Genomic DNA, 25,957 nt, shown 5'->3' on the forward strand with positions numbered 1-25,957 from the left:
ATTATATTGGCAAACACAATGTGTAAGTATCATAAACCTTTGTTTGCCACAGAGTTTAGTGTTCTGCAATAATCCAACATGCTAATAAAACATTGAGAGCCACTGGATCAGCTGTCGCCATGTTGAGAGCCACGCGGAGGCAGTCGACGTATCCTTCGTTTTGAGGGTAGCACCTTTAATGTCACAAAACTAGAAATCGGGAGCAGACCTGGGAGACTAATTCCTCTTTTCTGGAATATGTATGGTGAACATGTAAGACAAAATATAAATTAAAACATATCCTTAAATCATTTTAATCATTTTCCACAAAAAAAGCACTCAAAAGGTCTGAAGAAAGGTTCATTTGAACCAAATCCACATTACTTTCCATCAACAGCCCCATACATCTACCTTCATGAGCCGCCCAACACAACCACATTCTTTTGTTAGACAGCAGATGGGCTTTGGTGACCCCGTTTGTCCCAAACATCAGGTCTTAGAGTGAAGCAATCAATGGCACCAGGATGTTAGTGGACATGCTGCATTGTGAGGCTGAAAATACAGAGAACAAGGCGTGGCAGGTACCGCTGCGCTACAGGACGGCGTGCAGCCCGCGGTGCTTGATAAAGGCAAAGTCAGATGATATGACTCAAACAGACGTCACGGTGACGGCTCGCACATTTAGAGCCCAAATTAGTCTGCTGTTCTGCCGCGAAGGACAAAACATAATAGAGATGTAATGTTTGGACCATCATAATAATATATATATATATATATATATATATATATATATATATATATATATATATATATATATATATATATATATATATATCCCTGCATGCATGTCAGACAACCTTCCGTGGATTAACAGAGGTAAAAAGAAAGGGAAAAACTGAACAATGACATCATTAGCTCAAGGTACTTGGTTGTCGAGGGGGAAAACAGAAACCGATTTTGTGGGCTACTTGGGAGGTTTTACTGTTTTATTTGTCGTACTTTACCTGTACAAACGCCTCCAATAGCTGCGCCATTCACCAATGTGTTCCTTTCTGCAGAAGTTGGATTTACATGCCTTCACATGTACGGTTTAAAGTTAGTGGAGTTTGCTGAGATTATCAACTATCACACCATACTTTAGCACCTTTACTAGCAATGTTACTTTAACGAGACTAAGCGCCCACTGTGAGCTGCCAATAGCCAGTATTCATCTGGTGTTTTGGGCTCCCATTCATTGTTTTGACCCCCAGCTCTCTAAAGTAATGCCCAACACACAATTGAAACCATTGCTCCTGGCCAGAGTTGAATCACAAACTGTAACTTTGTAGGCAAAATAAGCGAACGTTGATATGATCCTGAACATAACAAAGCCCTTTCAGATGGCAACGTGATCTGTTTGGAGGAGCTCTGATAGATGCAGTGGTACTACAGGTGGGATGCAGTGGTACTACAGGTGGGGCGCAGTGGTACTACAGGTGGGGCACAGTGGTATTACAGGTGGGGCGCAGTGGTACTACAGGTGGGATGCAGTGGTACTACAGGTGGGGCGCAGTGGTACTACAGGTGGGATGCAGTGGTACTACAGGTGGGATGCAGTGGTACTACAGGTGGGGCGCAGTGGTACTACAGGTGCGATGCAGTGGTACTACAGGTGGGGCGCAGTGGTACTACAGGTGGGGCACAGTGGTATTACAGGTGGGGCGCAGTGGTACTACAGGTGGGATGCAGTGGTACTACAGGTGGGGCGCAGTGGTACTACAGGTGCGATGCAGTGGTACTACAGGTGGGGCGCAGTGGTACTACAGGTGGGGCGCAGTGGTACTACAGGTGGGGCGTAGTGGTATTACAGGTGGGATGCAGTGGTACTACAGGTGGGGCGCAGTGGTACTACAGGTGGGATGCAGTGGTACTACAGGTGGGGCGTAGTGGTACTACAGGTGGGATGCAGTGGTACTACAGGTGGGGCGTAGTGGTACTACAGGTGGGATGCAGTGGTACTACAGGTGGGATGCAGTGGTACTACAGGTGGGGCGTAGTGGTACTACAGGTGGGGCGCAGTGGTACTACAGGTGGGATGCAGTGGTACTACAGGTGGGGCGTAGTGGTACTACAGGTGGGATGCAGTGGTACTACAGGTGGGATGCAGTGGTACTACAGGTGGGGCGTAGTGGTACTACAGGTGGGGCGTAGTGGTACTACAGGTGGGGAGCAGTACTACAGGTGGGATGCAATTGGTACTACAGGTGGGGTGCAATGGTACTACAGGTGGTGTGCAGTGGGAAATGCAGAAAGACCTTTAAAAAAAATAGTTATAGTGGAAAGCAGGCTCATTGCAGCCACTAATACTGATAAAACGTGATGCTCACACATATCTGCACTAGTTTTGTTTTGCACATGTTGCACGTTTTTGTTGTTTTGAAAAGTTATGCAGTGTAAAACTCAGTAAAACTCTTTATTGCCAAATATTTGAACTTATTTAGTTTAGTTTTTCACACGTTGAAACGATATTTCAGTGCAAAACGGGTTAATTACAGCCCCAATAAACTATTTCTTTTGCCAAATATTAGTAATTTTTTGCGCAGATAGAACTCTGTTTGCATTGTTCTAAAAGTTATTTCAATAACATTTCAACATAGACAATTTAGTTACAATTTTGTTAGGGCGGTGGGGCATGAGCTAGGAGAACGTTGAAATCATTTACAAGGACCACACAAGGTTTCCTGGACTGGTTTTCCAGGTTGAGTGTGAATCCTGACCTCTGAACTCTGCCGTGCAGGGTCCTCTGGTATCTTCATTTATTTCCACATCCATTCCCACACTTGCACATATGTCCCTACATTGTATCCCACCGACACAAGTTTATCATAGTGATTCAAGATTTATCACAGAGTTCAACTGCATGGAGAAATTAGTAAAAAAAATGAGCATATATATATATATATATATATATATATATTGTATATGCACACAGTGTCACAGAAATTACACTCATCTCCAAACACTGCCTTAACGCAGCACGCTCTCTCTGCTTACGTGGGATAAAATGCCATGACATATTACATAATGTTTAAACATCACTCGCAGCAGATTTTTGACCCAGTTTCTTTTTTTAGTAGCAGGGAAAACAGAGATGACAAAATAATTTTTTGTTTTGTTTGTTTTTCTATATCTGAAGGGCACCTTTTGCCATTTATTCAGCTTTGAATCAAAATATGTTGCTATAAAAAGGCAAAACATAAATGCTGGTCCAATACTGAACAGTCCTTTGCATTTCAAGTATTTTCATTTTTTTTTTATGGAAAAAGGTTCAAACTTTAAGGGGACTGGGGAAAAACAATAGAAGAGACAGGCGCTCGACTTCTGCTGAGCAGCTGAGTCATTTGTGAAGGTGCACTCATTTTATTAGTTTGCTTACTCATCAAGCTGAATGATGAGTAAGACAGATGGGTGACAGATGGGTTTTTGATGAAGGTGGAAGGGAGAGCTGTCTAACAAGATACCCTTTAGATGTGGTAACTGCAAAGGCCATGGTCTATATGATTCATCAAGCAGTATTTTAATGTTTGTTTAATGTATTTATAATGTTAACGCTAAATTATGCCTGGCTTTTGTGTTAGTTCACATTCTCCTCCAGAACATTTCCCTCGTAAAATGAGTATGAGAATTTAGCAACACAAGTATTCATTAGGGAAAAAAGAAGCAACGTAACAAATTGTCACGGTCTTATCTGTGCGTCTGCCCATCCTGTCCTCTACTGTATGGAGATACAGACTGTACGGACGCACCATCGCTAAAACATCCGATCACGTGGTCCCACAGAGTGGGACCTGAGCCGACCGTTGGCCAAGATGCTGGCCGCAGTGAGGCCTGAGCCAAGGGAGTCAACACGAGTCCTTCAATTGAACAGAAGGCAGACAGGGAGGAGTCGACGACATCACAATTAGAGAACGGGCAGATGGAGAGCAGATGACTTAGCGAGTGCACATTTCCTTTCCGATGTGTAAAAAGAAGGAAAAAAAAGGTACAATTTCAGACACTGTCTAGGACGGTGCCAAGCATTAAGATGCTCTGCGTCTCAGTGCCGGGGACCTCGCTGCAGTGCACAGATTAATGACAATGGATAACACACATGTACCCCTCATCTTGTGTATGGATGTATACACACAAGCACATAAACCCACCTGCAGACAGTTACAGTAGTAAACTACCAGGTGGCATTGGTGTGGAGAACAACCAAGAGTGAAGACAGACTGAGTCCTCCTCTTTCTCTTTTCTTTCAATGCTTACTTTTCACTCCATCTCATCATTTGCTTACTTGGCGTCATGAATCTCGTTTGAAGTAACCTTTTCTTAGTGGCATTGAAGAATAAAGGGAATAACTTCACCCTTTTTTTTTATAATTGAAATACATTACAGCTAATGGCTCTAAAAGTGTTTTTTAATATATAATGTATTGGGAGTATTTCACTTCTGCTCCAGATATGGGTGGAGGAAATGTGAAGCCTTGTATGGCCCGACAGGAAATCTATAAAGAGATAATTGTCAGCAGCAGGGCACATTTCTGACACTGGAGCAAACCAGAGCAATCTCACTGGCTTTCTGTTTTTTATCCTCTCTCTCCGTTGCTAACATAACAACTAATGAAGTTGCATCAGAGGGGACTGGGAAGCAAATAGATGCCTGTTCGGTGTCGGGTCTACAGTCGTTTGAACAATATTGTCTCTTGTCCATGGTTTTATCTTTCATGAGGAAGGAACAGGAGGGGGAGGGGGTGTATCGGCTCCACATTCGACCTCACGGGCTGCAGACAGTATTTCATTAGACTGTAGCAGTGTTTCAGCACCTCGGCCTTCAGAATAGACGAGGTGGTGGGTAGATGGGTGCGTCCATGGGCCTCACATGGCGTGGAGTCTCAGTTGCATCACTGCGGGGGAGGGGGTTAAGGACAGCATGGAGGTGACAGGGTGCATGTTCTAAAGAGGAAGGACGGCAGCAATATCGACAATAGTCGTGATGGAGAAATCAGGTTTGGTGTAGTACTACGACAGAATAATGCTATTTCATGCTTCATAATATTAGTATCTACCAGTCTTGGATAGCTGAAGAGTCCAGCAGGTGGTTTGTAGTGGATTATATACAATTTTAAGAGCTTGAGTTAACAACAGCGTGTATATTTATCAGGGTTTGACACACAAACCTCGAAAGAGCTGGCAGGATAACGTTGTCTTCCTATGCCAAAGACAGAAACATGGAAACAGGCACGGCTTCGCCTCAACCAGTTGCAGCAACACATGCTGCTCTTTATTAATAATGGATCCACTGATAACAATTTAATATCATACCACGTACATGTAATACCTTTCCTGCTTCCACTAAAGTATTTAACTTGAGTGTGATTTTGAATGCAGGACATTTACTTGTAAAATTTAAAATCCTTACGGTGTTGCTACTTCTTCTGAAGTAAAGGATTTGAATACTTGTTCCACCACTGAAAACGTCCAGCATGAACAACATTTCAGACCGAATAATGACAACAAGCAAAGTGGCAATTCAATCTGATGACCAGATTTCCTTTAGGCGATTACATTGAAGTGTTTTGGTGGTCTGAATTGAAAACTCTCACTTAAGCTCACTGTGTAATATCACTTGATTGTTCTATAACGGTTCCCTGTCCCAGGAAGCCGCATCGAGTCAAAACCCCCGGACTCCGGCAGCGTAAAATTAACACGGGCCTCGGCCGGAACTATCAATCTGATTACACTCACTCCGGCCCAGCTGCCTGCCCTCCTGTGCTGCAGCCAAGATTCCAGCAGAGCCTCTTTTGTGGGCAAAAAAAAAAAGAAGTACTAATTAACAACCATTCCTGGAAATCTGTTTCGTAATTGCATCCCAGCAAAGATTGGTTAACACATGGTCACACATTTAGGTAGCAATTATGAGTCCTGATTGGCATTTCTTTAATTTTTTTATGTTAATTCATACAAGATGGACAATCTAAATACTATACTTGAAAGCATCACTGGGACTCCTAGAGAAATGCTGCATTGAGTAGCTTTCGCACTGTTTTTTCCTCCATCTTCTGTTGCAAGAAACCAGAAACTGACCCCCCCTCTCAGTCACTAGCCTCGATTAGGGCCATAGATTGTCTATAAGCCTGCAGCAGGGCTCCCAGTGCAGACACAGTCCATCTGAAAGAGAGGACCCTTAAGCGGCAAATACTGGGTCAAGCAACCCTCCCCACCACGCTATTGGGAGCAGCATGATCTGCGTTAGCTATCCATGAAGCCCTTGAGCAAAGTGTGGTCTGGGTGCGTTCAGTGACCGAGGAGACGGCAAGATGGAGTGGAAACAACACGGCAGACTCTCCGTCCAAGTGTGAAACCTTCCAACAAAGACAAGGCAGAAGTTAAAAAGCTAACGTTTTATGGCAACAAGTTATGTTCCAAGGCTGACTGACAGTTTTTTAAAAACTTTTCTACATCTTCATTGGAACAAATCCTGTACACAGTATGATGAACTTCAAATACAGTCCAAGCCGTCCACTCCCGTTTCCCGTTTTGACGCTTGATGGTGTTGAGGTTCACTTTGAAGAAAGAGAGGAAATGCGTACCGTGTGTCCGGTCGGCCCGGGGAGGTGAGCCTGTCTCCGCTACAGCTTCTCGGTCTGACTAAACCGTGGTACGACAGGCCACTGAGCTCAGCCCCGTCTCCCCACGCACACTGACACACACACACACACTAAACACTGAAGGGAGGAGACAAGGCAGCGAGAACGAGTATTCAAGACCCTCTTTTTCTCTCTCTCTCTCTCTCTCTCTCTCTCTGATGAGTGCACTTTCCTCTTTTTTTCTTCTCCTCCTCCTACAAGTAATTGTCCTACTCTGTGAATTTGTTACGTTGCTGGCATTTGTTTACTCTTCCTCATCTTTTTATCTGGAATCAAGATCTTCAACTCTTGCTATCTCCGCGCCAATCTAACTGATTCCTTCATCTGCTCCTCTCTCTACGAACCTCCTATCAGGTGTTTTCGACATACAATGCAACTCTTTTACATGTGTTTGTCAGACAAACATCATCTGACACACGAACTCGAGGAACACCGCGCGGCCTTCGAAAACGAGGGAGTGGGCTGTTGCCGTTTCTTTTTAAAAGGGCTCGACTGAAAGCCACAATGAGGATCTAGTGTGTAGAAGCCACTATTCGTGCGAGTCGGAGCCCCGTGCGCGCCCTCGAGCACAGCTATCGTAACCGCGCGGCGCTTCCTCATGCTCTTGTTTACTGAGGCCCTTCTGCACCAATAAACCAAAGCGAGCAGCCCAATCTCCTGGGCCATCGCGGGAAAAAAGCCACATGTAATTGAACATATGCCGAAGAGTAACACAGTGTCGCCTTCCATAGGAGGAAGTAAAGGATCTGCAAAACAAGATTCAGCCGAATGGTTCCCATGTCATCAACATGTGGTGTCCTCAGGCAAGGTGAAGCTGAGGTCTGCTGTGTATTACTTTGCACAAGAGAACATGTTTGTCAGTATTCTGTAATTAGGACAAAACTGACGTGTTGTTCAATGGCTCTAAAAATAATGGTACACCTTGATTACAGCCTGCTGTGGTTCTCACTAAATGTGTCACCAGATTAATTTTAAAAAGATTTACGACTTGATAACTCAGTCGGTGGCGGTAAAATGTACTGTGAACAAAACTTGAGGGTGTGAAAACAAAACCAATGTGCATGCTGTATACTCTGCATGTTACCAAAGTGAATACTGTATACTCTGCATGTTACCAAAGTGAATACTGTATACTCTGCATGTTACCAAAGTGAATACTGTATACTCTGCATGTTACCTAAGTGAATACTGTATACTCTGCATGTTACTTAAGTGAATACTGTATACTCTGCATGTTACCAAAGTGAATACTGTATACTCTGCATGTTACCTAAGTGAATACTGTATACTCTGCATGTTACTTAAGTGAATACTGTATACTCTGCATGTTACCAAAGTGAATACTGTATACTCTGCATATTACCAAAGTGAATACTGTATACTCTGCATGTTACTTAAGTGAATACTGTATACTCTGCATGTTACCAAAGTGAATACTGTATACTCTGCATGTTACCAAAGTGAATACTGTATACTCTGCATGTTACTTAAGTGAATACTGTATACTCTGCATGTTACCAAAGTGAATACTGTATACTCTGCATGTTACCAAAGTGAATACTGTATACTCTGCATGTTACTTAAGTGAATACTGTATACTCTGCATGTTACTTAAGTGAATACTGTATACTCTGCATGTTACTTAAGTGAATACTGTATACTCTGCATGTTACCAAAGTGAATACTGTATACTCTGCATGTTACTTAAGTGAATACTGTATACTCTGCATGTTACTTAAGTGAATACTGTATACTCTGCATGTTACCAAAGTGAATACTGTATACTCTGCATGGTACCAAAGTGAATACTGTATACTCTGCATGTTACTTAAGTGAATACTGTATACTCTGCATGGTACCAAAGTGAATACTGTATACTCTGCATGTTACTTAAGTGAATACTGTATACTCTGCATGTTACTTAAGTGAATACTGTATACTCTGCATGTTACTTAAGTGAATACTGTATACTCTGCATGTTACTTAAGTGAATACTGTATACTCTGCATGTTACCAAAGTGAATACTGTATACTATGCATGTTACTTAAGTGAATACTGTATACTCTGCATGTTACTTAAGTGAATACTGTATACTCTGCATGTTACCAAAGTGAATACTGTATACTCTGCATGTTACCAAAGTGAATACTGTATACTCTGCATGTTACTTAAGTGAATACTGTATACTCTGCATGTTACTTAAGTGAATACTGTATACTCTGCATGTTACCAAAGTGAATACTGTATACTCTGCATGTTACCAAAGTGAATACTGTATACTCTGCATGTTACCAAAGTGAATACTGTATACTCTGCATGTTACCAAAGTGAATACTGTATACTCTGCATGTTACTTAAGTGAATACTGTATACTCTGCATGTTACTTAAGTGAATACTGTATACTCTGCATGGTACCAAAGTGAATACTGTATACTCTGCATGTTACTTAAGTGAATACTGTATACTCTGCATGGTACCAAAGTGAATACTGTATACTCTGCATGTTACTTAAGTGAATACTGTATACTCTGCATGTTACCAAAGGGGATACTGTATACTCTGCATGTTACTTAAGTGAATACTGTATACTCTGCATGTTACTTAAGTAAATACTGTATACTCTGCATGTTACTTAAGTGAATACTGTATACTCTGCATGATACTTAAGTGAATACTGTATACTCTGCATGTTACCAAAATGAATACTGTATACTCTGCATGTTACTTAAGTGAATACTGTATACTCTGCATGTTACTTAAGTGAATACTGTATACTCTGCATGTTACTTAAGTGAATACTGTATACTCTACATGTTACTTAAGTGAATACGGTATACTCTACATGTTACTTAAGTGAATACGGTATACTCTGCATGTTACTTAAGTGAATACTGTATACTCTGCATGTTACCAAAGTGAATACGGTATACTCTGCATGTTACCAAAGTGAATACTATATACTCTGCATGTTACTTAAGTGAATACTGTATACTCTGCATGTTACCAACGTGAATACTGTATACTCTGCATGTTACTTAAGTGAATACTGTATACTCTGCATGTTACTTAAGTGAATAATGTATACTCTGCATGTTACCAAAGTGAATACGGTATACTCTGCATGTTACTTAAGTGAATACTGTATACTCTGCATGTTACCAAAGTGAATACGGTATACTCTGCATGTTACCAAAGTGAATACTGTATACTCTGCATGTTACTTAAGTGAATACTGTATACTCTGCATGTTACTTAAGTGAATACTGTATACTCTGCATGTTACCAAAGTGAATACGGTATACTCTGCATGTTACTTAAGTGAATACTGTATACTCTGCATGTTACTTTAGTGAATACTGTATACTCTGCATGTTACTTAAGTGAATACTGTATACTCTGCATGTTACTTAAGTGAATGCTGTATACTCTGCATGTTACTTAAGTTAATACTGTATACTCTGCATGTTACCAAAGTGAATCCTGTATACTCTGCATGTTACTTAAGTGAATACTGTATACTCTGCATGTTACTTAAGTGAATACTATATACTCTGCATGTTACTTAAGTGAATACTGTATACTCTGCATGTTACTTAAGTGAATACTGTATACTCTGCATGTTACCAAAGTGAATACTGTATACTGTGCATGTTACCAAAGTGAATACTGTATACTCTGCATGTTACTTAAGTGAATACTGTATACTCTGCATGTTACTTAAGTGAATACTGTATACTCTGCATGTTACCAAAGTGAATACTGTATACTCTGCATGTTACCAAAGTGAATACTGTATACTATGCATGTTACTTAAGTGAATACTGTATACTCTGCATGTTACCAAAGTGAATACTGTATACTCTGCATGTTACTTAAGTGAATACTGTATACTCTGCATGTTACCAAAGTGAATACTGTATACTCTGCATGTTACCAAAGGGGATACTGTATACTCTGCATGTTACCACAATGAATACTGTATACTCTGCATGGTACCTAAGTGAATACTGTATACTCTGCATGTTACTTAAGTGAATACTGTATACTCTGCATGTTACCAAAGTGAATACTGTATACTCTGCATGTTACTTAAGTGAATACTGTATACTCTGCATGTTACTTAAGTGAATACTGTATACTCTGCATGGTACCTAAGTGAATACTGTATACTCTGCATGTTACTTAAGTGAATACTGTATACTCTGCATGTTACCAAAGTGAATACTGTATACTCTGCATGTTACTTAAGTGAATACTGTATACTCTGCATGTTACTTAAGTGAATACTGTATACTCTGCATGTTACCAAAGTGAATACTGTATACTCTGCATGTTACCTAAGTGAATACTGTATACTCTGCATGTTACTTAAGTGAATACTGTATACTCTGCATGTTACCAAAGTGAATACTGTATACTCTGCATGTTACTTAAGTGAATACTGTATACTCTGCATGTTACCAAAGTGAATACTGTATACTCTGCATGTTACCAAAGTGAATACTGTATACTATGCATGTTACTTAAGTGAATACTGTATACTCTGCATGTTACCAAAGTGAATACTGTATACTCTGCATGTTACTTAAGTGAATACTGTATACTCTGCATGTTACTTAAGTGAATACTGTATACTCTGCATGTTACTTAAGTGAATACTGTATACTCTGCATGTTACCAAAGTGAATACTGTATACTCTGCATGTTACCAAAGTGAATACTGTATACTCTGCATGTTACCAAAGGGGATACTGTATACTCTGCATGTTACCAAAGGGGATACTGTATACTCTGCATGTTACTTAAGTGAATACTGTATACTCTGCATGTTACCAAAGTGAATACTGTATACTCTGCATGTTACCTAAGTGAATACTGTATACTCTGCATGTTACTTAAGTGAATACTGTATACTCTGCATGTTACTTAAGTGAATACTGTATACTCTGCATGTTACCAAAGTGAATACTGTATACTCTGCATGTTACCAAAGTGAATACTGTATACTATGCATGTTACTTAAGTGAATACTGTATACTCTGCATGTTACCAAAGTGAATACTGTATACTCTGCATGTTACTTAAGTGAATACTGTATACTCTGCATGTTACTTAAGTGAATACTGTATACTCTGCATGTTACTTAAGTGAATACTGTATACTCTGCATGTTACCAAAGTGAATACTGTATACTCTGCATGTTACCAAAGTGAATACTGTATACTCTGCATGTTACCAAAGGGGATACTGTATACTCTGCATGTTACCAAAGGGGATACTGTATACTCTGCATGTTACTTAAGTGAATACTGTATACTCTGCATGTTACCAAAGTGAATACTGTATACTCTGCATGTTACCTAAGTGAATACTGTATACTCTGCATGTTACTTAAGTGAATACTGTATACTCTGCATGGTACCAAAGTGAATACTGTATACTCTGCATGTTACTTAAGTGAATACTGTATACTCTGCATGTTACCAAAGTGAATACTGTATACTCTGCATGTTACCAAAGTGAATACTGTATACTATGCATGTTACTTAAGTGAATACTGTATACTCTGCATGTTACCAAAGTGAATACTGTATACTCTGCATGTTACTTAAGTGAATACTGTATACTCTGCATGTTACTTAAGTGAATACTGTATACTCTGCATGTTACTTAAGTGAATACTGTATACTCTGCATGTTACCAAAGTGAATACTGTATACTCTGCATGTTACCAAAGTGAATACTGTATACTCTGCATGTTACCAAAGGGGATACTGTATACTCTGCATGTTACCAAAGGGGATACTGTATACTCTGCATGTTACCAAAGGGGATACTGTATACTGTGCAAGTTACTCAAGTTCCTTAGGGCATGCATGTGCAGTCCTCGTGCTTGCACTGGTAGAGCATCAAAACACAAATCCAAAAGTATTTTGAAGATGCCGTTTCAAGTTCTGGAAACCCTATTTCACAAATCGTTATTTATTAGGTCTACAAAGTCTACACTCTAGTCTGCTGAGAGATATGAACATGATCCAAATCATGTGGTTAGAAGAAATATGTTGTTTGCATCGTGAAAAAAAAGAAAGTCTGTTCATTGCACTGCCCTGCGGTGGCAAAGGCAGTCACAAAAACTTCCTTTAAGACAACTAAAAATAGTCAAAATCAAACAAACTGCATCAATCACATTTGGAAATGTAAAGCTCATTTGCAATTTAACACTGGCCATTTAAATTAGACTAAAGAGCTCAGCTGCTGGCAGGAAACCCCTGCTGAGTGTGATTCAGTCGCTGACTTTGACAACGTTTGTTCAAAGAGGAAGAAATAACTAAGCACCCATTTATGGTAGTGACTGTAGCAGGAGTACAAAAAAACTCAGTAATTTGGTGCTGCATTATTCATTTTTTTGAGAACAGCTACAATTTGGTTATTTTGAAAGACGCAGAACCGTCTAAAATGTATTTCAAAGGGCACTTATTTAGTTCCCTTTGAAATACACCAGATAAACCAGATTTTGGTCTAACGTAGCCTTACTCGGGTTAGTTGAAGCCCTGTTAAGGAAGCTTGAAATGGTGCGAGACTAATTATAATTTGACATAAAATAGACAAATACTGTTTACTATGCCAACACCCTGTGCAAGGGAAACCTTTTTATCGTCGCATACGTCAACTTCTGCATTTAACCCATCCTAAGCATTAGAAGTAACTTGGGTAGGACTGGTTTTAAAGGCTTTGTTACAGTGACATGATGATATTATCTGTTCGAGCTGTTCTATTATTTGCCTTTATCAACAATCACCAAAAAGCACCAATGGTCAATCCTAATATATTGCTGCAATTTTTATATTGAGGTATTAGGTCAAAAATATTATTTTACCCCACATCGCCCAGGCTTAAACTTACTTTGACATTCGGAGAGTGGGAGCTGGGTATCGAAACAGACTACCTTGTGATTAAAAAGATCAACGGCTCTATTTGTACAATTTAATCATCAACGTATTCTGTCTTTGGTTTTGCCGCTAAAACAATTCGGATTTCCACTTTACTTCTTGGGAATTTTGAGCTTTCATATTTTAAAATACATTGAAAATACTGTATTGTTGCCATATCAACAAGATATGTTGATATGTTGAGATAATATGCCAGACATTAAATCTATTCTAAGCATATAATTAGATGCCAGCATAGATTTAATGTCTGGCATATTCCACAGTATAATCTCTCATTAATGCTCAGAGAACTGCACTGCTGCATTTTTCCTCAATTCTTGGGAGGAAAACATAACCCCAAAAAATTATGCATAATAGATGACATTCTGTATACAGTGGGTACTACTTGATATGCTATGGATATAGGACTTTAAAGTACCTGTGAATAATCATAATGGCTACAGGATACACTTGAGGACACGAATAATACACAATGTCAGACATGATTGCGAGGATGGTTGCCACTCCTCCCTCTTCTTAGCATTGAAGCCAGCAGAAGACATACTTCATCATAATTGCAGCCAGTGACCTGACACACAATATATAACCCTCCTCAAGCCAATCTCCAAGAGGGATGTGTGTGTGTGTGTGTGTGTGTGTGTGTGTGTGTGTGTGTGTGTGTGCACGTGTGTGTGCGCTGATCAATTCACACCAGAGAACAAAAACAGATGCAGACAAATCCGAAAGGACTCCTTATTAAAAAGCAACACTTTAAGAGAGAGCACGCACACACACACACACACACACACACAGCGTGTCTACCAATAATCCGATCTGTGTGATGCTACATGCTGTCTGCCTTTTTCATTCCCCGTGCAAATAAATCCATACTGCTGCCTTCAAATCAATAACCCACCCGCCACCTCGACTTTTTACGTCAGAGAAGGAGCGAGCTAATCTTGGCAGGAGACTCTTCACAGCACTTGGTTAAATCCCCCCCAAAAAATAAAGAAATCGGCAACCTCCCCCACATCGTCTAATGTTCACTTTGTCGAGTCTTTCGTGCAGTTCCTGTATATTTCCAGACTTTCATTTGCACTTGTTCCACGTCTGAGGCCAAGCTTAAGCCGTGGAGAATAAGTTTGCTTTTCCTGTTTACTTCAACCCGTTTACTTTGGTGGTGAGAATGTGTCTCATCAGCCAATGCTGTCAGCTCGGTTCTGTCAACAGCACCCGGGGTCCCACTACTGATGTGCAGAAGCTGATGCAGCCTCGGTTTCTCACTCCCGAAGAGCAGCCTGAAGACAATTTTCACCTCTGGCTTCTTGCAGCCCCCTGTAGCTCATTGCTGTCACAGTCTGTGGAACCAAGACCCTGTCTCTGCCCGTCTTAACAGCAGAATCCAGATGTATCAATACAGTGATACATAAAAATGTGCACTATTGGCATTGGGTCTTGCATTTCTGGGACATTGTAGTTTATTTTAGGATGTATATTGCAGCAGATGAACAGATAATCGCTGGAGTCTCAATGCAATAACAAAACATGAACACTTCCAAGGGAGGGCGACTACTTTTCTTAGGTGCTCTAGACATGGCAAGTTGAAGAAAAGTTGATGCAACTACAAATTCCGTTACAACTATCCAGCCAATAGAAGGTATTTAACTCCTCACCACCAATGTCAACCTCAGGGTGGCGCTAGAGGAAAAGTCAGGGTAACCATGCATGTCTTTAGGAAATTTCATGCCACACAAATGTTGAGATATTTTACACCGGGGCTTTTGACCTGCTGTAAGCGCTTGGTAAAAAGTAATTGGATCATCAAAATCGTGAGCATTAATTGTCTGTGAACCATGAACGTCTGTACCAAATCTCATGGAAATCCATCCAGTAGCTGTTGAGATCTCACCGTCTGGACCAAAGTTTTAGAACCGACTTTTAGCGGCATTACCTTTGTCTGTAGGCTGCAGCACAACAAAGCAGAAAATAACAACAATCAACACATAAAACAGACAAAGAAAGAGACAATTTAACTACTCAGCATACTACTGATGGCAGGTAGATGCTCAAACATCAAGCAACACAATCGGGCAGGCAACACGCTCTGCTTCTTAAACAATCCCGGGGGGGTACGAAGCCACAAGGAAGACGGAAGCAAACTTACGGTTGGAACGCCAGGTGGAAACTAGAGTTTAGCCTCAGAAATCATTCATATTGGTTCAGACTTTCATGCTGATGATTTATTGAGCCACGGAGGACATCCTGACTCGCATGAAAAGAGTCTATTAAGGGGGTTGTGCAGTAAACAAGAAGAGATGCACACTTGGGCAATTCACCATGGTTTTTTTTTTTATTCATAAATAACTCAAACTCAAGTTCTGTACTATTTTGTAGCACAACTTGTACTGTTGGCAACTGTAAACCACCTCTGGAACAAATGTGGGAGATGAGACTTGCCGAGGGGCAATCCAACAGCCACAGAGGATGAACTGTTTTTTTTCTTCTCATTCAGCTGCTCAAATCCTCTCAGTCAATGCTCCCCTAGTCACAGATCCTGTGTCCTTACCTCTAAGCTACCCCAAACCCATTGTTGGAGTGCATAATGTCTGTCTATATATCTTTTCACTGCTGTCTATTCTGAACAGCAGGTCACCAGCTCTTTCATTATAGTATGTACAATGCAAATGACAGCAGACTGCATCGTGGCGGGTGTTTGAAACGGGAGGGGGTGGAGGCTGGCTGCCTTAAACCTTTCCTGAAGTGTCTCCTGACTGTGAGGATGTCAGAGCGCCAGACACCTGGCTTGCTTCCCAGAGCCTTTCATCTCGTTTTGGGAGCCATCCTCTCTACCGACGAGCCCTTCTTCTTCTTTGCATAAGCAAACAGCAGGACCGGCCAGCAACACAATACGTCCCATAGCCGTCCCGGTACTGCAGGTGCCTGTAATGTGTGATCAAGTGATAACGCGACTCCCCAAAAGAGGTACACATTCATCAAATTCAATGCAATCAAAAAGAAAGCATTCAGAGGACACTTTAAATACACCGACGTGGCTTTCAAATCAAATCATGCATCAGCAGTTGCATTATGCAGCCACTGAAATAGGCTCCGAAGAAGGCGGGGTGAGGAATTAGCTTGCACTGCCGGCAGACATCGAGTGTTATTAAAACTCACTCTTACTCCAAGCAAGACTCAAAGAAGTAGGTTAGGGCTTTTAGCTCTGCTCCCATACGATCCCATTGTGTGTCATTGTCTGCGGAGGCCCGTGGGGGTGATGGCCAGAACTGTTATCACCCTGGTTATCTGCAATTATAATTGCCATCCCGCTCGCTGCAAAAATGGCTACTGAGGATTATGATGAAGGTGAAATGAAAGGGCAGAATCACACTGCTGAGAGCTGAGAGGAGTTCTACGGGTGTGTGAATGGGTGACTGAAGGTGCCACTGGTAACCCATCCCTGATAGGTCCATTTAGAACAGGGGTCCCCAACCTTTTTGGACACGAGGACTACCGGAAGGGTAAATAATAATATGTTTAATATAATCTGTAATAATATACATTTTCTTGGTTTACTTTTAAATAATACAGTCCATTAAGAGACTTATGATGTTCACTTATTACGGTTAATAATTCCTCATAATCATTAATAATGGTTTACCAAGTGATCATAGGAAAACACAGAAGCTATACATACATTTAAACACATTTCTCAAATAATCTCAATCTCAGGGACCTACTGGTCTATGTAGGTTCATGAGACTAAGATGGAGGCTGCTTCAGTGGCATGTGTCCCGCCCCTCCTACACTGTGAGGTCCCTTCTAATAGCTACAGGGTACCTACCACAAGGTTCCCTTCTTGGAACTATCCACATAAATAATATTCATACTCTAAACATCTTGATAAAAATATTTTTTTTATGCAGATGATAAACTTGGGCTCTTCTCCAACTCAAGCCGTGTTAAACATATATATATATATATTAGTCTATCGTTAACATTCTTCAGACATCCCTGCATAACCTTGAACTTGAATAACTATGTTGCCAAAACATGACATTTTACATCGCCGTGCTATCCGCACACATAATGGTACTTAAATAGAAGTCGTCCAACCTTGTAAATATGGAGCCAACTGACACAGTAACAGAAGATAAAAATGTGTTTCTTATATCTGTATGAACTATGTTTTTCTCTTGAAGACAGGACAACCACTATGCAATCCACCATCATCTCCTGTACTCATACCACTTGAACAATACCACACAGTTTATCATTGTGCTTTGCACTTCATTACAGGAGATACATATCATACCATTTCATATACAGTATAAAAAACTAGGCTGTTGCTCACTAGCAACAAGAAGAGAACATGATCATGTTTCATAATAAATGTATTTCACTAAAACTGCCGCGGTAGATCACATCTCTTCTCAAATCTCCGGTTCACCAGACCACATCTCAGTGCTAAATACGTAAATACGTTGGATATAATTCAAACATTTCTTCTTGGACCTGTTTAAAGAAGTCCGTGATTGATTCTGATGCTGTGTGTGGACTGTTTTTTGTGTGTTTCCTCTCTTTTAAGGTCAATGAGATTAGTCTAACCAAAGACAAAAGTGTTTCCTCGCTTTGTTTGTACTTCTGTTTCAGTGAGTCACAAAATGTACTCTACAACTCTATTCATGACCACGACAGATCCCTGAGAATAGGTGTCCTGTGTGGTTCAAAACCAAACGAAAAAGAAATGAAACTTGACTTTATCAAGTCAACATTGAGACCAAGAAGATTGACTTCTGAGTGCAGAATGTTTTCATTTTAAAGCTGCACTATCAACCTGCAACACCAAACAGGAGGTAGCAACAACTTAACATTGTTGTGCAGAATGAAACACAACAACCGTGGATGACTGTGCCCGTTTCATTGTTATTTTCACCATCATTGTTGGCCCTATGAAGTAGGTCTGTGCGATATGAAGAAACAATGCAATGACGCATCACGAGAACAATTTAATTTACAACAATAAATACCTGACACTCAAGTGTACTCAGTTCTGTCTTTCATCTGCTTTCAGTATTCCTCTAAAATACTACAAATTGCTTGTTGGTTTAAACATTGACAAGAAAGAATTTCCAACATTCTTGTGTTGGACAAACATTGGACTGAACCCAAAAGGCCCCAATACAAATGTGACGATAGTTACATTTTAAAGATATATTGAGCAGTCGGGACTATGAAACAGGGCTTCCAAGATAAACGCACCTCTGAAGTGAGTGTAGCTATCTTGTCTATCTATTGATACACACACACACACACACACACACACCCTCAGACAAGTTTAATGACTAACAGCAAAGTGCAGTGTCTGCCACAGCGAGCCTGGCAAGCCTCTGGCTCGTTACCAATAGTAGCACCTTAAGCTAATCATTAAGTTTCAAACAGTGTTCTCCTGTCACCGATGTCGGCCGGGAACAGGAACCCATTCTGTCTTCAGACTATACTTGGAGGTAGAGTGAAGACCACCAATTATCGGGGACGATCATCAGTGGCTAAAAGGCAATGAGGCAGGGTGAATTTAGGATAACCTCTTGATCTCATGTGGCACCTGCAGAATGAAGAGCATGCTTTGTGTGTTTCTTTCCTTTAATGCTTGATGGCAAATGGCACCTTGAGCTCATTGCCCAGAATCATACAAATAAAGCACTTACAAGGACCTATTACCATCTGAAAGCACCATAATGTTTGTTGATTAATTCCTGGTTGTTGGCTATATAGCTGCGTATGAGAGTGTGTCAACTCACCAAAGTCTTCTCAGGCTCCTGCTGGGACTCGGAGGAGGGCTCCATGGTTGTGTTGAACCAGAGTCGGGCCTGTCAGCGCTGCTCTGACGACTGCATATCTGTTAGGAGGGAGAAGCAGCGTGTTACCACAGCAGGACAGGTTTCATTTCTTTCAATTCAATATGTTCATGATTCGGTTCCCTACGATGTTTTAAGAGCAGTAATTTTCTGTCTTGGAACAGCCCTAGATTTTACCTTAAGTACCCTTTAACCTTGTGAGGGACGGATAGCTCGCCAGATTGGACTCATTTCCAACTTAATGCCTACTTATCCAGCACACTTCAGAACAAAATCGGCAGCACTAGCTGTTTACCAACACAGGTCCGCTACGAACGATTTCCCTTATTTCTGTCGTTGTTTATACAAATGCAGCAGAAAACCTGCTCAACAGTCCTCGCTGCCTTTTGAGCAGGAGAGTGCGGAGAATAGGCCAAGAGATGTCTGCTCCTTTTCCCAGAGTCCTGAATCAAATCTATTTCTTTAGTCAATTTGGTTCCTGTCTGGCCTCAGCTTGTTTTCCCTATAGAAGTGTTATGGTTTCCAACCTTTATCTAGCCAAGGAAGGTTTTGGCTGGCTGCCAACAGGCCGCTCCACTGACCCGCTGGGAAGTTACTCGTGGCTACATCAGTGAGGGCGCCTGCTGTCGGTCACTTCATGAGCAGGTATTTGAATCTACGTACTGTTCTTGGTATATTTAGGGTGGCATGTTGACTCAGCTGTCAACTAACTCAGAACACCTACCTGCTGAGGTGTTGTTAGCACACTTTACTGATGAAACAACTGCAAACAGTAGGACAACCCTTCAGGGATTAAATCTATTCCATATCAAACAGCCACTTCACTACTTTCCTAATTGCAATGCTTAGCACCAACTATGAAGAAGATACTTTGAATGCCTCATCCGACAGTGATTTTGTTGAGCAAAATTTGAGGTAAAGTAATTAATTGATTTAATGATTATTCGGCCCACAGCAAAGTAATAGGCAACTATTTTGCTAATTGATTTATCTGTTTTTTCTGGGATAGAATGCCAAATGTAATTGTCTCCAGCTTTTGCTACTCTTTGTTAGGAGAATCATGAACGCAATAGATTTGTGTTTTCGGGCAAATCAACTTCAGGATTTAGGTCATTGTGACAGAAACATATGTTAGCATTAGCATTGTCCATGATCCAAAAGTAAACAAAAAGGAGTGGTCCTAAGACCAAGAATGACTGTACGTGTTCGGCTATTAGCATCCACGACCCCCACAGAGCCGTCCATCAACAAGCCCTTTGACTGATGACAACATCTTTTGGTTTTCCTTGCCGTCGCTGCACAAGCACACAACAAAACCCAGGTCTGACCAGACTGTACACAACTGTGCCGCCACTAATGCTAACACTACACTAAATCCTCAACATGAGTTTCATGAACAAGTGGGAGCATCTGTTAATTACACTTTATGCTTCCGGGGAGATTACTCTGGGTGGAGCAGCTGCCAGCCAACACGTGGCCGTCCTGAAAACACTTTTAAGATTATGGGTGGCAGCCACTTGTGCTGATTGCTGTTTTGTGTGGATATATGAAGGGCATGAGTCCTGTGGTCCCAACTGAGATTACACCGTGTCAGAGTGTGTGGCCACACAAGGCCACTTGAGAAAGACAGACTACTATGAGTAGAGGGTTGACACTGCAGATGTTGCCAACAGCAGCAAACGGTACATAATTGTCTCAAATAGGAATTGAGAACTCCAACACTGCAAACGTGCGCCCCTCCCGCCCCCAAAATAATGTGATTAGAAGCAAACCAGTGAGAAGTTGGTCGTAGGAGAGCATATCGACCAACCAATAGATCAACTGACCCCAAACTGTCAACTGACCCTAAGCTTTGCAGCTTTTCCTGACATCAGGACATGAGTTTCCTTTGAAAGGTGCCAGGACGGTAGTGCCAGGAAGGAAGGTAGAGGTAGGTAGAAGGCAGCGGCTCCAGGGGACTCTTGAGAGACAAATAGTGCCTAATATCAGACAAGGACATCCGGTCAAGGAGAAGGTCACCAATCCCCCACCCCACCCCCACCAGTCATTCTACCAATGTAACGCTCCAGCAGCCTCTTGGCTTCAGCCGGCACACACGCTTCATCTGGCCTTGACTCTCAAGGACCCCGTCATGCTGAGACAGACGCTTTCCATACTTTCAGCAGCTTCAGCTATCAGCCTGGAGCAGCGGTCACACAGCTGGGCTGGGAAAACAACACGGCATTCAAGGCCCGTGACCACAGGGAATGGTTCACAGCCGTGTAAGGGAGGTAGACAATTATTGTTGTATTCCTTGTCATCTCTAACTGCGATTGTATATCATCTCTGAAGTCGTAGCAATGACAAGTGATGTCCCTCTGGGATACTTTCAGTGTTTTATCTTCTCACCGGGTCTAGACTGAGCCCTGGGCCACTGATTTACATTTGTCGTATTTAGTTGACACTCGTATCCAAAGAGACTCCATGTGCAACATATGCTTCGCCCCAGTTTATTTTTAGGATGACTTAATACACATTAGCTCTGAAGTCAGCCTCAATATACAGCTTTCCTAGTGGAGGTATGGATCTAAACATTTTCTGTTTTTGAGTGAGACGTCTCCACAGCTTTTGGATAGATTGCCATTCAATAATAGCACAGATATTCGTGTTCACTTTGGGAATTGCTTGATAAATTTTTTTAAAAAGTTGTCCAATATTTTATGTTTAAGATCAAATAAATGCACAACTAAAATATATTCCTCATGACCCTCAGCTGCACTTTGTGTTTGGTGCTAATTATCAAACATTTGCATGGTAACAATCCTAAACTATGATAGTTTAATGGTAAACATTATACAAGCTAAACATCAACATGGTAGCGTGCTGATGTTAGCATTTAGCTGACAGCTGTGCCTCAGTATACAGAGACTCTTAATCTTCCTCTTTTATACACTAATTATTTCTGCCTATTTAAGCATCTTTTTTTCTTTTTTTTTCATACCGAACTGATTATGGAGACTCCACTTCTCTTGATAACCAATGGACTATCCAGTGACATCCACTCTGCTATGGCTCTATTGTCTCACACTTTAGTGACACTATGTCCCTTCGCACAAGCTGGCCCATAACAATGTCAGCTAACAGCCATGAAGCCAAAGATAAAGGGCCAACGCACAGGGAATCCTAAACATTTGGTTTTGGCGGTGGAAAACAAAAGGGGTTCCTCCACAGAGCCAAAAGATGGCAGGAAACATTTGGGATAACGTGTGTTTTCAGTTTCTCTCCGATTTTCTCATTTATGTCAGAGAGCATAAATGCAAAAGGTGTGTGAATACGCATCCCTGACCTTTGACCTCACATCGAATCAGGAAAAACTCCCCAAAATAACCTTTGACAGGGAAAAAAAGTGAAGAAACCTTCAGGAGAGCAACAGAGGAGGATCCCTCTCCCCGGATGGACAGATGCAATAGATTTCATGTGTTCAGAATGAACAGCATTTACAAAGTTACATAAACACATTACATGAATATGACAATGTATGAATGGAACTCCAATCCATGAAACAGAAGGAGGTAGAGAGGAGGGGGGGCGGGGCGATCAGCAGGGCCAACGCGGGAGGCCGGCTCACCAGGCATCAGACACCTCCAGGTCCAATGGACCCTATGAGACGTGAAGTCACAACGACTCCGGGGAGGAAGCAGAGTTAATAAGGTGCAATGGAGAGATGTAAATCCATCCATAAGGAGAGAGAGAAGAGGAGAGAGGTGCTCAGTGTATCCTAAAACATCCCCCAGCAGCCTATAAGCCTATAGCAGCATATCAAGGGGCTCGACCAGGGCAAACCTGATTCAGCCCTAACTATAAGCACCATTAAAGAGGAAAGTCTTAAGTCTATTCTTAAATGAGGTGACTGTGTCTGCCTCCCGGACTGAAAGTGGAAGCTGGTTCCATAAAAGAGGAGCTTGATAACTGAAGGCTCTGGAATAATGCATAATTTTCTTTCAATCTGCCAAACATCCCAAAATTATGATGCATGCACGTTTGTTTTAACAAGAACGTACATTACAATAATTATTATTGAAAATAATGGGAACCAGAAAAGATTTGTTTGGACCGCGCGTTACCATTATCGAATGTGCCGCAGTTTTTATTTTGATTGTTTTTAGATTAACAGAAGGGCTCAGCTCAAGGGCAAGCGAGGATAGCAATAATTTTAGGACCCCTAAGCTGATTGTGGTGACGTTGCAGTTCGCTCTCGAGAGGCGAGGCCACAGATGCAGAGCTGTAGAGGCCAGACCATGCTAGATGGGTGATGAGAAGCAAAGCATGACATTGTGACGATATCCCATGTTGGTCCTCGATAGTTCTTTCCCCGCCTCTGTAATACAATTTAAACACCAAACCACAATGTGTTTTTGTCTGAGGATTCAATCTCTTTTCTTTGTTTAAACATGGCTTTACCAGTTTTAACTATTGGCAACGTCAATGCTATTCCAATATATTGAGAAAGAAATTAATTTGGATGTATTTATTGGCTCCAAATAAAAACATCCAGCCTCAGGCAAAGTTTGATTAAGTCTTATCAAGATGGCTGAACAGTGATGGAGCTGGAGCGTGACCAACTACGGGGATGAAGAGGCACGACCAACCACATAGACACACCCGGCCTGGAGGTGACTCGCCGTATCCCGTCGCTTTACAGTCGTTCTAACGGCTCTGTGAGGCTATCGTTACGCACAGCTTTGCTCTGACCTCAATGCGTGCATGCTGATGTTCAACAGGTACATTACCTGAAACAATACAGCGTGTTTTCAGTTGGAAGGCCTGCCTCGAATAATGCAGCTTCAATGTGAACCGCTATGCAAATCATTATTACATGGAAAACAGATACAGACATATACCACTAAGACGACTGGCTCACATGAATACAGACATATCAGAAATCTACAGAGCATCTTTTCTTTTTCTTGAAGATCAAATAGTCCAAGCAGGCCTGATGTAATTTCCTGTGTAGAGGCATGTCAAACATGAGGCTGTCCTAGAAATGCCAGCTTGTCAGGAATGAGGAACTGATGTACAACCAGGGTTGCAAAATTCCGGGAATATTCAAAGTTGGAAACTTTCCACGGGAATTAATGGGAATAAACGAGAATATACGGGAATTAACGTGAATAAACCGAAATAAACTGGAAATGTTGGGGTAATTTAACTGTATGTACCTTGTCATAAGCAGACATGCATGCAAACATTTATAATAGAACTTTAAAAAAAACTTAATTCTTTCATCAAACAACAAAAACATGAACTTTTGAATAAAAAAAGGTGTATTCCCTATGATCACCACCTCCCTGAATCCTTTCAGGTCTAAATGCTTTCTTCCTGGACCTCATCAACGTCCTCCTCACTGCTGTAAAAAGTCAGTCTACTGTATACAAATAAACTTGGTATTAAAATGAACATGGCTTCAGTTTACCAAGTAATCAATATGCTATATGACAAACAGTGTTGGGAAAGTTCACTTTCTTCATGAACTAGTTCAGTTCATAGTTCACAAATTTTAAAATGAACTAGTTCAGTTCATAGTTCATAATTCAAAATGTTGAACTAAGTTCACAGCTCCAAAAAATTAACTAGTTCAGTTATTTTTTTCAATATGTTGCGAGCTATAATGTAAATCTCTATCTGTCTGCAATACCGCTCTTGGCCTCTACGCAACTCGGCGCTCTCACACTTGCCAGGCATAGGGCTGAAACGTTCAGACGCAACACTGATAACAAAGACGTTCAAAAACAACAGAAGGTTTTATGTTTATGTTTCTGGCAGACAATGTTCCCAACCAGCTGCATTCAGGGTCCAGCTGAGCTAGGTGTGCATAGTCTTGTTCTCAACTACATTTAAGTTCCCTGTTATATGTTTTTGCAAAAAAACTTAGGCACATTTTTTTTTTTTTTAATTCCCAAAATTCCCGAGGAAACTTTCCGCCCCTTTGCAACCCTATGTACAACCGATGTTTGTAAAAAAAAATGCTTTCTGTGGAAATGAGAACAACAGGATATAGGGAAGGAGGGAGGAAGAGGGGACATTCAAGTCGCTGGGTCCTACGTAATCTTCTGCCTGTCCCAGTTTGGTGCTCAGGGGGCGACATCTTTCAAAGAATTAAGCCATGTGGGTCAGGGAGCAAGGACTATTAATCAACCATGTAAGTAGAGGCAGAGGATTGCCGAGCTGGACCACAGAGAACCCAACACTGGTTCGCCAGAATAATAGTCACCTTTCATCCCCCCCAGGCAAGGAAGCCTACAGAAAATATGCCACTGCACATGTAGGAATACAGAGATGCAAACACAGGAAGCAGGACTACTTTCAATGTAAAGAGCAGATTCAGGACAGGACAACTGCAGTTCAATCAGGGAAAGACCAGTTAGATAAAGAAAGGATGCATGTTTATTGTTAACAGATTGATGATGAAGTCTCAGAGTCTTTGGCGTAATATTCCCTACATTCTAGCTAGACTAGGCTAACACCGGCCGATATAAAGGCCTGGTC

At 41.3% G+C, this 25,957-nt stretch overlaps 1 protein-coding gene across 6 annotated transcripts in view; it reads right to left on the reverse strand.

The window, feature by feature from the left end:
- Positions 1-25,957, reverse strand: part of osbpl8 (oxysterol binding protein-like 8) — a 74,843-nt gene that overhangs the window by 37,321 nt on the left and 11,565 nt on the right. For 5 of the 6 annotated variants that reach the window (XM_034526106.1, XM_034526109.1, XM_034526104.1 and 2 more), the window contains exon 2: positions 19,376-19,473. In XM_034526106.1, the coding sequence (XP_034381997.1) occupies positions 19,376-19,420 (45 nt within the window). In that variant the 5' untranslated portion in view covers positions 19,421-19,473. Of the gene's footprint in view, positions 1-19,375; positions 19,476-25,957 lie in introns of those variants that run through there. The other variant, XM_034526107.1, reaches the window with a different exon arrangement.

The sequence above is a fragment of the Cyclopterus lumpus genome, chromosome 23 (assembly GCF_009769545.1).
Source record: "Cyclopterus lumpus isolate fCycLum1 chromosome 23, fCycLum1.pri, whole genome shotgun sequence".
NCBI classification, from domain to species: domain Eukaryota; kingdom Metazoa; phylum Chordata; class Actinopteri; order Perciformes; family Cyclopteridae; genus Cyclopterus; species Cyclopterus lumpus.